The sequence below is a fragment of the Ambystoma mexicanum genome, chromosome 12, assembly GCF_040938575.1.
Source record: "Ambystoma mexicanum isolate Mex_15411 chromosome 12, UKY_AmexF1_1, whole genome shotgun sequence".
Lineage (NCBI taxonomy): Eukaryota > Metazoa > Chordata > Amphibia > Caudata > Ambystomatidae > Ambystoma > Ambystoma mexicanum.
The window spans coordinates 287,968,402-287,983,653 of record NC_090936.1 but is presented as its reverse complement, the minus strand read 5'-3'; the positions used below and the strand labels follow the sequence as shown (position 1 = coordinate 287,983,653).

At 42.9% G+C, this 15,252-nt stretch overlaps 1 protein-coding gene across 1 annotated transcript in view; it reads left to right on the top strand.

Moving 5' to 3' along the window:
• Positions 1-9,345, top strand: part of LOC138513519 (sulfotransferase 6B1-like) — a 35,729-nt gene extending 26,384 nt beyond the window's left edge. Inside the window, exon 6 of the mRNA XM_069628449.1 lies at positions 6,579-9,345. Within this exon, the coding sequence (XP_069484550.1) occupies positions 6,579-6,694 (116 nt within the window). The 3' untranslated portion in view covers positions 6,695-9,345. The remainder of the gene's footprint in view (positions 1-6,578) is intronic.
• Positions 9,346-15,252: the final 5,907 nt, after the last annotated feature.

Below are 15,252 nucleotides of genomic sequence, written 5' to 3'. Positions count from 1 at the left end.
AGAGGGGTCTTAGGATTAAAACCAAGCATTTTAAACAGGGCCCTTTCCAAATAGGCTGCAGGAGCACCCTGCTCTATATTTTCTGGGAAGCCAGCCACTCGGTGTTATTTCCTCCTGTAGTTTTCCTGTTCAGAGCATTTGAGAGTCAGCCTTTCAACTTGAGCTTGTAAATCCTTTATCTGGATAGCCATCCTCTGAGAGTCATCAGACACCACTGTTAAATAATTCTCCATATTAGTACATTTTCCAGACAGTTCATTGTATCTGTTTTCAGCAACCATAAAAGAGGCTTTAATGTCAAATTTGAGCAGGAGTTCCATTACTCTATCTTCTCTATTTTCAGAGCTGGACTCCTCTCCTTTCTGTCTCTTAGAAGGCTGCAACTTTTCTGATAATTCCTCAGCCATTGTAGTAAAGGGAGAGATAAAGATAGGTACAGGAGCTCAAGCTTCAAGCAGCCATCCCATGAGGTGTAGTTTCTGGAAATCTCTTTCCTCATATTCTTAGCCCCGTGCCTCTAAAGTAAAAACAAAAAAAAAATGAATTAGCCAAATATCTTAAGTAAGATAACTAAAGTAAATTAACACTTAGCTAACCAATATAAAATCTCTGAATGAACTAGGTTTGTTTTGTTATTGTTTAAAAAAGATCAAGGGTTGTACCATTTTCGATTGGCTAATACAGTATTCCTCTCCCTTTTTGATGATTGCACAGAAACAAAGGAGGGCTGTAATTCACTATGTTATTGATTGGAGACAGACTTAATAACAGATATTTACATATCGCTTCATGACTGAACTCCTGCTTCATTTATTACGTAAGACTTAAAGACTAAGGAAGCAGTCATTATCACAGACTAATGCCCACACCCAGGTTATTGCCTATGGTGAAGCAATAATATGTGGAAAGGCATAATCATCCCTCCCGAGGTCTATAAGGCTATTTGCATTTGTTGGTATAATAAAGTAGTGTATTCGGTGCCAGCTGGTGGGCCACTGTTGAGGTCAGAATGTTTGGAATGAGGTCAATAACAGATATTATTGACTGCATTCTTATTGGTCTATTAGAGGACAGCAATGACTTGTTTTTAATAACTTTGGAAGAATGAAGTGCAGAGTCATCCTTGCTGGGATTTGAACTTGAACATTGTAGACTGCCCCCTTGTTAAAGATAAGCGTTCAACTCACTGAGTTATCGTTCCAACAGTATATAAATATATATAAATGTAATGTAGATCAACTGTACGGAAACCACGTTTTATAACCTAAAGGATTTCCTTAAACTTCTCCTGTAGCCAAAAATATTTAGAATTATTATAATTCTGGCAGTATAGCCAGTTAACTGCACTGCTAAGATTTCACAAACACAGGGAATTTCTCTTTACTCTCTTTACTCTGCATGTAAAGTCATTCCCAAAAGAAGGAGACAGATATTTAAAGACACCTTTAAATTCCTACGTGTTTAGAGGATCACTTCCGGGTGTGATGGCACAGAAGTATCTTAAATTGGTTCGTGGGCAGGTGTTTTCTTTTATAAGTCACGCAAAGATACCTCACTCCACAGACTGGGCTCAGATGGGGACTCTAACCAAAGCCATTGGACGCTCTGCTTTTCCACTCCTTCTCAGACTTGACAAATGGCAAGTACACCTTCGCAACTCCTCCAAATACCATGTAATGAAATACATTTTTGGGCAATCCAGTCATTTACTAGCAACATTTTATGTACGGAAATGTGTACACTTTCAATAAAACGCAATCACTCCCCAATTTGTCATCAAGGAATAGTAAGAGGAACTCTCCCATACAGTCAAGAAGAATTCTACCTTGAATATCTTTGATATAGAAATGACAGGTCGCCTGACAATACTGCTCCTTGGTTGCCCTTCATTGGGCAAGACACTTAAAATGGTGTGGATCGGACCACTGTAATTCTCCAACCCAGGAGTGAAGAATAACAGTTAGTGTCAACAACCTTGCATGCAACCAACTAAGAACATAGGGTGAGCCATCGCGCTAACTCAGATCTTAAAGCTCAAATATCTGACTACAAATAAGAGGTGCACTATTAGAAATGAAAAACCGCAGTGAACAATCCACCGTCCCCATATTGTATACATGGACTGCACAGTTGTCACTTAATTCAGTAATAACAACTTCTCTGGCAACTTAATATTACCTCACTTTATATCGGTTGAGTGTTTATTCCCAGCCTATATGATTATTGTGATATTACCTTGGGCTGTTTAGGACTTAAATCCACCATTTTTATCATAGAATGATAGAAGGTGTGTATCAGAGTGCCCTTGTGTGTGTCTTTGCACTGCAGATTCGTTCCATTAAGAAAGAGTTTAGACCCTACAGCTACAAGACTAGCTCCTTCTCCTATGCACTTCTGAAAGTAACTAGAGACACTACTCCTTGAGAAACACCTTGCAACTAACTGAACTCCAGAAATAACTTCTCCCCACTTCTTCTCTGACTCCCTTATCCTCACTCTCTCTCGCTATTACTTGTCTTTTTGTACACCACTCTGTTACTTTCTATATTGGTTTGTATTATATATATAAATGGCATGTATGCATGCATATATACATGTATTTTAAGTCCAATCCCATTCCTTTATGAAAAAAAGGTTTCTAAGAAAAGGTGGGCCACTTTATCTATGATCAAAGCCCTTATATATAGTTCAGTGGTCGCTCCTCAAATATTGATATGGTGCCGGCACCGCAAATGTGTCTTCCTGGGGCATGGGACTGTTGCTATTGTGTAGTGTTAACTGCCTGCAATTCTTTTTATGTAAGGTGCCTTAAGGAAGTACTATCTAATAGGGATAGGTTTGAATGGCTGCAGCAATGGACTGATCTCCTCTGGCATCTTCCCTGTCCACCAATTGGTTCCACTGTAGCCCAGCCAAGTGCCATGTTCAGAGGAGGCTATCTGAAGCCTTGTCCTCTGGGTTCATAGTCAATGCTGGTCAGCTGGCCCTTGCAAATCCCTGTAGAGAGCTTTTGGGTACAAATAAGTATCACCCTCTTTTCTGAGTCATGACAGGGCTGTAAATTGATATGATCCCTGGCCGAGGCTCGAGTTGGTGACCAACCTCACCCCACCCAAACATGGGAATGATAGCTTAATACTTAAAAGTATCATGTAGCAAAAAAAAGTTTCAAAAAGCAAACGGTACCCAAATGATAGTAGGTGTTCTACAGATTTCATGGGCTCGGTCGTCTTGGTCTGTCACCCCTTTCTATGAATCCGTACAAATTGGGACTACATAGTAAAACATTTATGTGTATTTAAAGAAATATCGGTTCACCACATATGGTTAATGAATTAAGAGTTCTGCATTGCAATTTTTAATAATGAGCCGGTACCATCATTTCAGTTGGCATTTTGGCTAAGCATGTTGTGATTATCCAATATTAGAAATATTTAGGAAAATACATAACTAACAGATTGAGCTTGAGTGATCAACCTAAATATATTATTACCTGAGTAGCTCAGTTCATGGTGGTACTGCAAAACGGCTAACACCTGAGGCCAGTCACTAAAGCGTAAACGCTCACAATTACTCCAGTGAACCTAGAGGGATGTGAGCTATGGACTTTGAAATCACAATGGTTGAACTCAAAGACTTGAATAATCATGTCGGAAAAAAGTGCCAGATTTAGCATCTAGCATGCCAGTAGTGTTTATTGATTGATATGATTTAATGTCCAAAACCACCCAAGTCAAATGTAGAGCTTTCATCTTTTATGTCAAAATGATAATGTCTCATAGTGATTGCCTGCTAGTAATGATAAAAGTGGCTTTATTGGCTGACTTGCCTTCTAAAGTAGGACCCTCACACTGTAGCTTTTATGTTAGATGCTCTAAGCTGCTGCTTATATTGACCTCGAGATAGGACACAAACACAATATTGGAATTATTTTTAGGCACATTAATCAAAGGTTAAGGGAAAAGGATTATTTGATTAATTATTAACATGTGATCAAGATAACCAATGACCGTTAAAAGATATACCTTATTACTGGTCCAAACCTTTGCATACAGAGTCTTTCCCTTGGCCCAAAAAGAGGAGGACTTATATGTGCCTTAATAGCCCTTTGGAGTAAAATATAAAGAGCAGACAGACATTGTCCATTATGCAATGATGGTGGTACGAGTGAATCACTTAAACATTTGTTTCTAAATTCTAATGCTCTTCAAGTTTTCTGTTCATTTATCAAAACTAGTTATAGGAGGACAACAAATCTGGCACATGTTGTTGAAGGGAGAGTATTACTTATTAGCAACCGAGAGGGGGTCACAGGGCCTCCCAGCCAATCAGGAAGCTCAGAAGGTAGGCTATGGCTCTTGGTAGTGTCCATATTCTGAGTAGCGTGAGGCCACCATCTTTCCTTCCAGGCTCGTAAGTCTTTGCCGCCGCATTCCCCCTTCCTTTCACCACCTTCACCCTTCTCCATCCCCTCTCCATTTCCCACTTCCCTCCCAAACCCAACCCGGCCTCTCTTAAATGCAGTCACCTCGTCCCATCAGGAACACTCACTGTTCGAGCACTTCCCCTTCACGACAATGGCCGCCATGGAAAAGGAGAAGGGGCAACATGTCGATCCCTTCTTCCTATGTCAGTAGCAGTCATTTTGTTTTGTGCGATTTTTTATTAAGTTAAGAAATAGCAACCGTGCCATTTCTCAACTATAAAAAGTCATTGGCATCTTGCAAAGCATGTTGGGTTGCTAATAGCAATTAACTTTTCAGTGGTTGGGCATTACTGGGTCTGGTCCTGGCCCACGGTCTTCATTAAGGCCCTTGCTTCGCTTAGGTCTGCAACTTAGGCCCCAAGCCCCTTACCTGACCCGGTAATGCACGCCCTTCTCTGTGTTTAATTGCTTAATTAATAGCTGATAATTTAATCATCTGGACTTATTCACTGCCGATGCGTGAAGTTAACCCGACATTTTTATTTATTTATTTATAAAGCATACCAAGGCCATAGGCAACTTGGCGCTGGTTACAGTGGTGGTAACAGCAGGGTAGAGCAATGCAGTCTAATGGCGCAAAGTTAAGAGTCAGTTGAAAAGGTTGTGTTTTAGATTCTTCCTGAAGGAGTCGTAGGATGGTTCATTGCGCAGGTGCCCTGGTAACTCATTCCAGAGCATGGAAGCCTGAACAGAGAAACTGGAGCCACCTGCCCTATTCCAGTTGAATCTCGGGATGACGAGGTTATGATTGTAAGCCAATCTTAGAGGCCTTGTAGAGGAGTGACTTTTGAGTTGGCTGACAAGGTATGGCGGAGCACTGTTAGAGAGGCAACGGTGGGCAATGGAGAGGATCTTGAAGTTGACCTTGTCTTTGACTGGGAGCTAGTGGGTGGCTCTTTTCGCCTCCGAGGTGTGTTCTCGCTACTGAGGTCTAGAAGGGCAGTTTCCATGCCATGATCGGCCGGAAACGTAATTTGATGAGTGCATAGGATGTGGTGGGTGTCTACGAATTCTTAAATTTGTAAATAGACGACTTTGTTGAAGATTTTCAAGAGGAATGGGGCGGTGGTTGTTGGGAATGCCTGGGTCAAGGGAGGGCTTTTTTAGGAGTGATGAGACCCTTAATTCTTTGAGGATGGGTGGCACAGAGCAGGACACAACAGACTTGTTTATTATGGCAGTTATGAGGGGGAGCAGAGGTTCTATGCAATCTTTTACAATGGTGGCTTGGGCAAGAGACCTCTTTACACTGAGAGGGTTCCAGGTCCTTGATAATGGTACTAAGAACAGAGACACATGTGGGCTTGAACTTGAAGGGTGGGAATCGGGCGGCATCTGCAAGAGGTGGGCTACAGTTTGGGGCTGGAGCTATTTTTGGTCCTACACCAAAGGTGACATGTTTAGTGGTGATCTTTGTTTGCAGAGAAGTAATTGTGTTGGTAAATGTCACGGACCATATTGCACCAGGTGTTGTCTTTCATAATGATGGAGGGTGGGAGAGTAGGGGTTTCCAGTTCTCTGAGGATAGCAAATAGTTCTCGAGTGCCGGAGGAGGCTTTGGTGATTCTGTCATTGTAAGCATTGGCAGTGTGTATGGATTCTCTGTACTGGGGTGAGGTGGAGTTGAGGTCGGCTTTGTTGGTTTGAGAGGGGTCTTTGCACCATGCTATTTCAGCTGCTCTTTCATTGGCGTGGGAAATTCTAAGTTCAGGTGTGAACCCTGAGTTGAGATGTTTGGTGTTTTTAGGTTTTCGGTCTTTAAGGGGAGCCAGGTAGTCGAGGGTGTTGGTTAGCAGGGAGTTATAGTGTTGCACCAGGACTTCGACTCTTCTGCTTATCCTCATTAATAAGTGTACGAGTATCAATTCTAGATTGTGCAGCCAACCATAGCCGCGGAACTCATTGGTGAAATATTGTGATTTTCATGATAATTATTTAATATTTTAATATTTGTACACAATATTAGGATTACCCACATTATAATTAGAATAAAAAAATAAGGGAACTTAAAATGTGGATATGGCAAACATATGTTCTGTCCTGGGTGGACAACACAGGTATCTCACAGTGTCTATTTTGTCCAATTTACAAGGTGCCGTTGGAGATTGGAAGAACCACTTTACAGCAAAACAGAACCGACTCTTTGACGACGTCTACGAATCTAAAATGGAGTCCAGCGCTCTGGCCCGGCGCATCAAATATGAATGAGGCATTGAGAAAGAAGTGCGCACTCATCATGTTCACAAAGATGTTAAAACCCTGCCCCTTGTGAGCTTCCACGTAAAAGGTGGGGGCGCAGTTTCGGAAGGAACTTTTCAAGGAGAAAGGCTGCTGGAGGATGAGATGAAGGAAAAGCACCAACCAATTTCTGAATCAAATGTATATATTTTCAATACAATGATACTCTATGTTTTCTACAATTGGTTGCCACTTTTACCGATGATCCGGTGCATGAAGCTCTGAGCCGGGTAATGCTTCCAAGCCTCTGGCTCAAGCGTACTAATTCTGGGAAGGACAATTCTCACTCTTATTATTTATCAAAATATAAAATGAGGTCTCACTGCTGTTAGGTACTGATACAATACATCATTGGTTCCAAGAAATCTGGAATTGTAATGCGCGCATACATGTTTTGATGCATTTCCATGTTTGATCAATGTCAACAGTACCAAAGGAAAAAGTTAACTAAAGCATATGAAATGACAAAGCAATTAGCAAAGTTTGCACAATGCTAGGGCAAAACGTCATTGTTCAGCCTTACTCATAATGCAGACTTCATTAAGAATATCTGGGTTACCTGAACAGCATTTGGCCCTTCATATCATCCAATCTCAAACAGAGACTAACTCATACATTTTCCGAGGCGTGAATGTTAAATTGAGCAATTCATATAAAATGTGCCGCAACCCTGATGAAGGAAAAAAAAACAGGTGTTCTGGTGGCTGCACCTCATGCAGTAGAGTATCCCAGTGGCTTGCTCCGTGGCCTAAAAAGACAACGACGAGAGCCTAAAGTCAGCCCCTCCAAGGCAGGTAGGAACAAGTCTCTGAAGAAGGTGACGTACCACACAAAGGCAGGGTGCAGACGGGGGCTCGGGGCAAAGCACTGTGGGACAGAATCAGTGGAGGATGAGGCAGGACAGGGGAGTCTGAGGTAAGCTGACCCACAGTAAGGTGACCGCAATCGCCTAAAAACACACACACGCCACTGCACATGCTTAGTGGGGTGAACTCTGCAGCATGTAACTCTTTAAATAGTCCAATCTCCAATCCAGAATATCTCACATCTAAGTAGTTCCATACTTCTAGTTCGGCAAACAACCTTTGTAACCTCATATATTCGAGTCTCTTACATCAAAGGAGGGGTGTACATTTAGTTGGGCTAACTGTGTTATGGTCCTTCAAATATATCCCAATCTCACACATCAGCGGAAGTGTGTAAACTAAACTGGATGAACTGTTAGCCTTCAAGCCCCGAATATACACTACCTCCCAATGGACTAGTCATCACACAGCAGCAGAAGAGCATCACGCCTAGCCGGGTGACCCTTTCAGCCTCCGGCAAATTCTATATTCACCTCAAAACTACAGTACCTCATAGCTCAATGTAATCATGAATTTCATGTTGTTCCTGAAAGCCGCAACGAAAAATCGAAAGATGTTTCAAATGGTCCTGTGAGGGATACCTCAAGGGAGCCATGCACTTGCACGATCTGAATGTCACCTGGCCTAGTAGGATCGCTGTCCGTCCTCTCTTTGTTCCCCTTCCTTGCCTCGTTGCGTCTTGAAACACTCGTGTATAGGCGCGTTATAAATGCTATATCATAACAGTACCGTGATATGTGGTGATGGTATATGGATCTAAGATTAAGGCATACCCCTGACTTGGTCAACCAAACACATGTTTGATCCTGGGCAGACGTTATGGGACAGTCACTTCTTTTTGAAGGCACACAAAGATGTTGCAACTTGAGCTACCACGCAAAAAACTTCAGCTGCTGACTTTTCTAGGAGAGAAGTCTACCAACTTACTTTTTTCCATGGAAGCAGGACATTTGGCGAGGGAAAAATAAAATCTTGCAACCGTTTGCATGCTAAAATTTCACATTGGTGTCATTGGAAGGCGAAATCACTATTCCAGAGATAACATTAAAAAAGCAAACCATTTTAGGTTAAAGCGACTCAGTAATTTATAAATGTTAATGCTGTCATGTGATCTAACCATCAGTTCTGAGTTGAATGTATAAATGTGTGTATTTGTTTCTTTTCTTATCCTTCTAAGCTGTGAATTCGGAGTGCACCTAGCAGCCATGTTGAGATTAATGACAACATGGAGCGGAGAGTGCTCTCTCTAGAGTCAAGTCAAACCCATGCGGGTGAAAAGGCGGCGCAAGGCGACGAGCCACAGGTCAAAATGTTTTTTAGGAATTATCACTTGGTGAATAGCTTAAGCAGACATGTGTATACTTAGCATTAGCGGGCAATGTGCCCCTTTAGATTGTGTTCTGTGTATGCACCGAGAGTAGAACGTTGCCTAGACAACAAGGCGTGCCATAATGGAGTGCAGGCTCCGCCTTCTTCTATAGAGCACGGACTACACCATTCCATTGTCCAAAAGAGAGCAACACAACTAACTGCCACACACCATGGTGCTTGACTGTAAAAACGTGCATCTCTAGATGAAATGTGTGGCAGAACCGCCTGTAGTAACATGTGCATATGTGTTGATACTATTGTGATTAAACTTCATTGTCTCACATAGGTCATAGGTTCCCGATATAATACAGTCCCGCATACAGTATGCATGTGTGTCGAAATGATTCATTCTCGGTGAAAAGGGTAAACGGTTCCTAAAATACAATGCACTTTCATAAATAAAATTTAAAAAATTGGTTGCCTGTGTCAATTTCTTGTGCAAAGGACAGAAACAGCACTATCATTGTATATGATTGTATGCGCCTTAACATTGGGCCTCATTCCGACCCTGGCGTTAACCAAGGCGCTATTAGCGCCTTGGTTGACGCCGTTATCATTCCAACTCCGCCATGGTGAATGGCGGAATTACCGCCCCATTCCAAGGTTGGCGGGGTCGGTAATTCCCCATTCACCATGGGCCCTTCCCCATTCCCATTTTTGCCCCATAGGGCTCAATGGGAATGGGGAAGGTGCTAATTACGGCACCGTAAATTACGGTGCCGTAATTAGCTCCAAGGTCCCTTTGCGGGTTGGTTTTTTAACGCCTGCAAAAAGCAGGTGTTAAGTTCCAACCCGCAAAGGGAACTCGGAATAGGGTGGTAAGGGTTTAACGGCACTGGTCTCGTTACCGGTGACCGTTAACCCTTACCGCCCGACTCGGAATGAGGCCCATTGTGTTGAAAGACGGCCGTATGAGTGAAGTCTAGGGCTGAGCTCAGCGAGTCATCCAATGGTAAAATCCAGGGAGGTTTCCAGGATAAATCAGCTTGAGGCACATTGAGATATAATGAATTTCAATAAAGACTATTGTGATATGTTGCCATCTTCCTTAGTGTGACCCAGCCCAGTCCTAGTCACTGGCTGGCTCTCAGCATTAGAAGGGAGATGTGGAAGTCCCAGCAGCAAACAGCAGTGCCTGCAATATGCAGTCATCATGATATCGGCCATTCGCCTTGTGCGTCTATTCCCTTCCTGATCTTTTCCCCACAAATTCACTTGAGCTCGACACTACTGGTGCCGATGGTGCAAGACTTTGTGAAGTTCACTTACATTTTTTAATCTTGGCACAAAATTAAGCCAATTAATTTTCTTCTCCCACTCTTCAAAACTTCTTTAGCAGCGATTATTTACAAAAGAACTCAATGGCACCCTTTCATTCCAAAATCCGAGTATACTAATGTCCGTCTCCAATCCCTTCCCTCGATAAGATTTCAGCAGTCTTTTGCAGGCATCAACTTTCTTTAGGCCACAATTACTACCCCTTCTCCGTGTTTGTCCTCTGGGCCATCATCCCTTTGTGTTTCCACCTGTTTCACTTCCACACACAAATTCTTTTTTTTCCCTCATTACTGTCGAAGAATCTTAGTAATTCCTCAAAACGTGGGGTAAGCCTGGTTGCCATCCAAGTAGAATTTTTATAATTGTTTATTCATTTATAGTGCGTGCCGGGCCCGTAGGCATCTGGGCGCAGGTCAAGTTACATGGTTACAAGGTTGTACTGTTACATAAGACAGGAAAATAAACTACAGAGTAACGAGTGCAGAGAAATATACAGTGTGCAGATATAAACAGATACATACAGGTGAATGTGGCAGCGAGTGCATGGTTACATGGTTGCATAAAACAGAAATATAATATACAGAGTACGAGTGCAGAGAAATATACAGTGTGTAGATATAAACAGATATATACAGGTGAATGTGGCAGCGAGTGAAGTCAAGTTACATGGTTATATCATTACATAAAACAGGGGTATAATATACAAAGTAACGAGTGCAGATATAAACAGATGTATACAGGTGAATGTGGCAGCGAGCTACATATTTACGATTTTCTGTTAGGGCTACAGAGTGAAGTGCAGGAGATCAGACCAGATGGTCAACAGTACAGGGAGTGCAGACACTTTTTGACTTTGGCCTGAAGCAATGGAAGGGGGATATGTCTCTTAGTTCGTCTGGGATAGAGTTCCAGAGTTGAAGTGGAAAATCCTAGGGTTACTATCGAAGATGACCCCAAGTGTGTGCCCCTTAGAGGAGAGGGGGAGTACGTCAGTGGAAATGATATGGAGGAAGGAAGGAGAGGAGAAGGTTTTGGAAGCAGATAGATTGGTAGTTCAGAATAAGACAGCAAAGTGCCATCCAGTGATGTGTCATAGGTAGCTATGCGAGCAGATAGGTCATGAGAAAAGGTGGCAAAAGTGTGTAATCCTAAAGGGGTTGGAGGAGACCAGTTGACCAAGAGAGGACATCTATAGGGCAGAAATGGTCCAGAATTGTACCTTGAGGACACCAAACAGGAGGAGGGTTGAATCAGCCATTTTCCACAAGATGGGGAGGGGTCGAGGAAAGGGGTAAGAGGCAACCCAGTCAGTAGCCGTATCTTGGATTCCAAGATCAGTGAGTGTCAGAAGAAGAGAGGAGAGGCCCAGATGAGCTGGACTGTAGCTACCTTGAAGCATGCTGGGACAATTCCAAAGGAGAGGGAGAAGTTGAGTAGGGAAGAGAGGAGGGAGTGGGTGTGGAGTACAAGCTCCTTGATCGGTTTCAGGGCAAACAATCATCGAAGCCACAGGAGTGGTTGACAGTACTTAGGATGGGTGCCAATTTGTAAGCAGAAGTTAGGAGTGAAAAATGGAGGTGCTAGCGATGGGTGGTGGGGGAGAAAGAAGCAAGAGAGAGAGAGAGATAGGGAGTTGTCAGGGTGACTCACATTTTTTCAATTTTAAAAGAGTATTTTAAAAGAGTAGTAGTAGGCAAAGTGTTAGCCACTTGTGAAGGTGACGCTGCACGTCTGGTTTTAAGAAGATGGATCTGAGAGGTAACTCAGGGTAGGGGGTGAGAGGTAGAAGGGATGAAGATACAATATTCATATTGTTGCTCAAACGGGGAGCAGAGAAATATATTCAACAGTAGAAGACCTGTTCAATAGAGGAGGCCTGGGGAGGAGCAAGATGAGAGGACCTGCCTTTGGCTAGTTGGGCAAGGAGTCATGTTTGAATGTATGTTTAGAGATTGTGGTGATGGGAAGGAGAAAAAGTGATGAGGGAACAGTGAAACTGAAGTAAAGGATGGAGCAATTAGAGGGGGAGTGGTGGATAGTGAGATTAGATGTGGTGAGGAGAGGTAGACAAGGTCAAGTGAGTTCTCTTTGAAGTGAATGGGTACATTTTGAAGTGAGGAAAGGACGTTATCAGAGAGGATGGATTGCATATCATGTTGGTGGGAGAGGACAACGTCTTTCTGTATTGTCAAAGGGGCTACAGTGGTAATGGGGTAAAAGAGGGCATATCGACCAGAGAAGAATATGTTGAAAGGCAAAATGGGAGTATGGAAGGAATTGGGTGGCAGTGAATTCTAAGGAGAGTGGTAGAAATTCAGAGTTTGGAAGAGGAACGAGGGATGGGCCTGTTGATCACTAGACCAACCCCCCTGCCTCTTTTGGAAGATTGAGAGGTGTGTAGACAGGCAGTAGAGACAATGTGTAAGGTAGCAGTGGTAGTACCGTCCTGAGGGTGTGATCCAGGCCTCTGTGATACCCATGGCTGCTAGAGTGGGCTTGTTAGAATCAGTGGTCAGTGATGAAGAAGGATTTATTACAGATAGATTGGGCATTCCTGAGCCAGAGAGTTAGAGTAGTTAGAGTAGTGCTAGATGATGGAGGGAAAGCAAGGCCCTGAGGACTTTGTGGGCCAGTTTACTTATCAGTGTCACAATAGGAAAAGGTGGGGAATATTGAGGGAGAGATAAGGGGATGAGCAAAGTGGGGAAAGTCCTTAGGGACTGGGAAATAAGTAAGAAAAGAGTGAGTAGTGCTCCGCTGCCGGTGCTCTCGAGCTAGGTCTGCACTTCAAACAATGAAATAAAATATAAAATAGTATGAGCAGTGAAGGATGCATTTAAGAAGGAGTATGTGGAGAGTGATATAGGGGATTGAGGTCTGGCAGAAGAGTGTGATTTACAGGGATTAAGAATGATCAGTGCAAAGTGGTGGTCGGGGTGGGAGGAGAGGTTATAAGAGAGGTCTCCCCAGGGAGCACAGTAGCAGTGTTTTGATGCAATGCAAAAAAGGGACTTAGGCAATCAAAATACCGTGTGCAAAACACATTTATTGGTACAGGGCTTTAGGCTCCCAAAATATGTTTAACCATGGCAACACTAAGTGGATCAGAAAACCTGCTTTGCCATTGTCTGCCCACTGAGCATAATCTAACCGTTGGGGATGGGCCCAGTGAGCCAAGGGGTTATATTCAGACCTTTAGTCTTACGAAGGTGAAAGTGTCAAAGTTCAGATTCCTATGTTATTAGGGTGCATGTCGGTACTACCCCGATAAGAATTCTGGAAACGTATCTCCATCTCTTCTCACAGTCTATCGTGACAAGATGGAGGCTAGATTGAGATATTCAAGACAGAGTTCAAGGAAAACTACCAGCTAAATTAATTTGCATGAAAGATAAAGTTTGTTACAAAATCTGCCAGTAAAAACGGGACAACACTTCAAGGGACCATATTGCACCGGGCGATTGCTTTCCAGGTATTGATTTTTATCTGCCAACAAGTCTTTGAAACTAAGGTGCTACTGCTTTTAAAGAGAGAAGAAATCTGCACGTGGGACAAATATTAGAATTCAAAATGTTCCAAATGTATGACTATCACTTGTACGCGATTCCACATAAATACAGGAGAACTTCAGACTGAACACAGAAATAGGACTTTGCTTGTAAGCATTCGAGTAAACAAAGCACTGGATCATCTTGGCCTCCCTCTTCGAACTCCCATTATAGAGGCAGAGCATAGCCAGGGCTGAGCAGTGGTGGTGGTGAGGGTGTACTTGTTCTTCTAGGCCACACCGCACCAAAATGCCACTATAGCATATTTCAAACCCATTCTCTCGCAAACACAGTAGGCGATTCACAAGTCAAACATCCATGGGACAGTGTCACATATGTGGGTGATCACAGATCCTACATCTGGAGTCTGCCAAAACTAACCTGCACACTTCTCTCCTCCCTTTCTCCGGGGGATCCTTTCAAGCACAGAACTGCAGCTTATGTCTCAGTAAGGGTGTCCTTGAGGACCAGACACTCAGAAACATCAGGGTATATACAATAATGGAAGAAAAAGGCCGACACTGGAAAGATACTCGTTGCATACAAGTGACTCTGGAACATCGTGAAACACAACTAGGTTTAGAATAACATTGAAAAAGTATGTGGTGGTCAAAAACACAAAAACAATAAAGGCCATGGAATCTGTGTGCATAATGCTACTGAATCCTTCACATATTGTAATCACCTATCACAAAAAAATCAGTGATAGCGGAAACACAAAGCAATATTAAAAGGTGCTAAAATACAGAATCCAGGCATTGGTCCTACTCCACCAATCTGAAGATTTTAACTCACTATTGCAGCTGTACGCTTCCCTACCAGTTTACTATACTTGGCATCAGGGTCGGATTGGGCCATAAAATTGTCTTGGGTACCAATGAAAAAGTGGCCCACAGTTGCAAATGACAATTCATCCCTTTTGAGACAGACTGAGTAGTACCCAAGGGGGAGGCTTTTGATACAAATGTGATGCAAATTGTGCTTATTAAAGAATATCTATGCAGTAAGACTGGTCAAAACGTCTAGCCGCGTAGTTAATTAACTCATCAAACTGGCCCACATTGGCCCAAAAAATTACCCACTTTAAGCAAAGAAACTGCCCCACACCAGTATTTTATGTTTTTGGTTCAGCCATGAGCCTATGGCCCTATAGGCCAGCCTGACCTCGCTTGGCACTTACGTCTGCTGCTCACCTATGAGTTCCGACATGCCAGCACTTACCCCGCCCACTCCCTCCTCTACTCTTTACTCTGCACTTGCACGTTCTGATTACTCACAAGGCCTAGTAGCTTCATCTATATCCTCCAGTGTATACATTGTTTTCAATCCCATGTTCCCTCCCTGTTGCCCTGTGGGTGCTTTGAAACACAATTTGCTTGCTGTATAAGCGCCTAACAAATGCACAATACAATAAATAAAGAAATAAATTGTGCGATACATAGATGGCCTCCTCCTCCGAGCACTG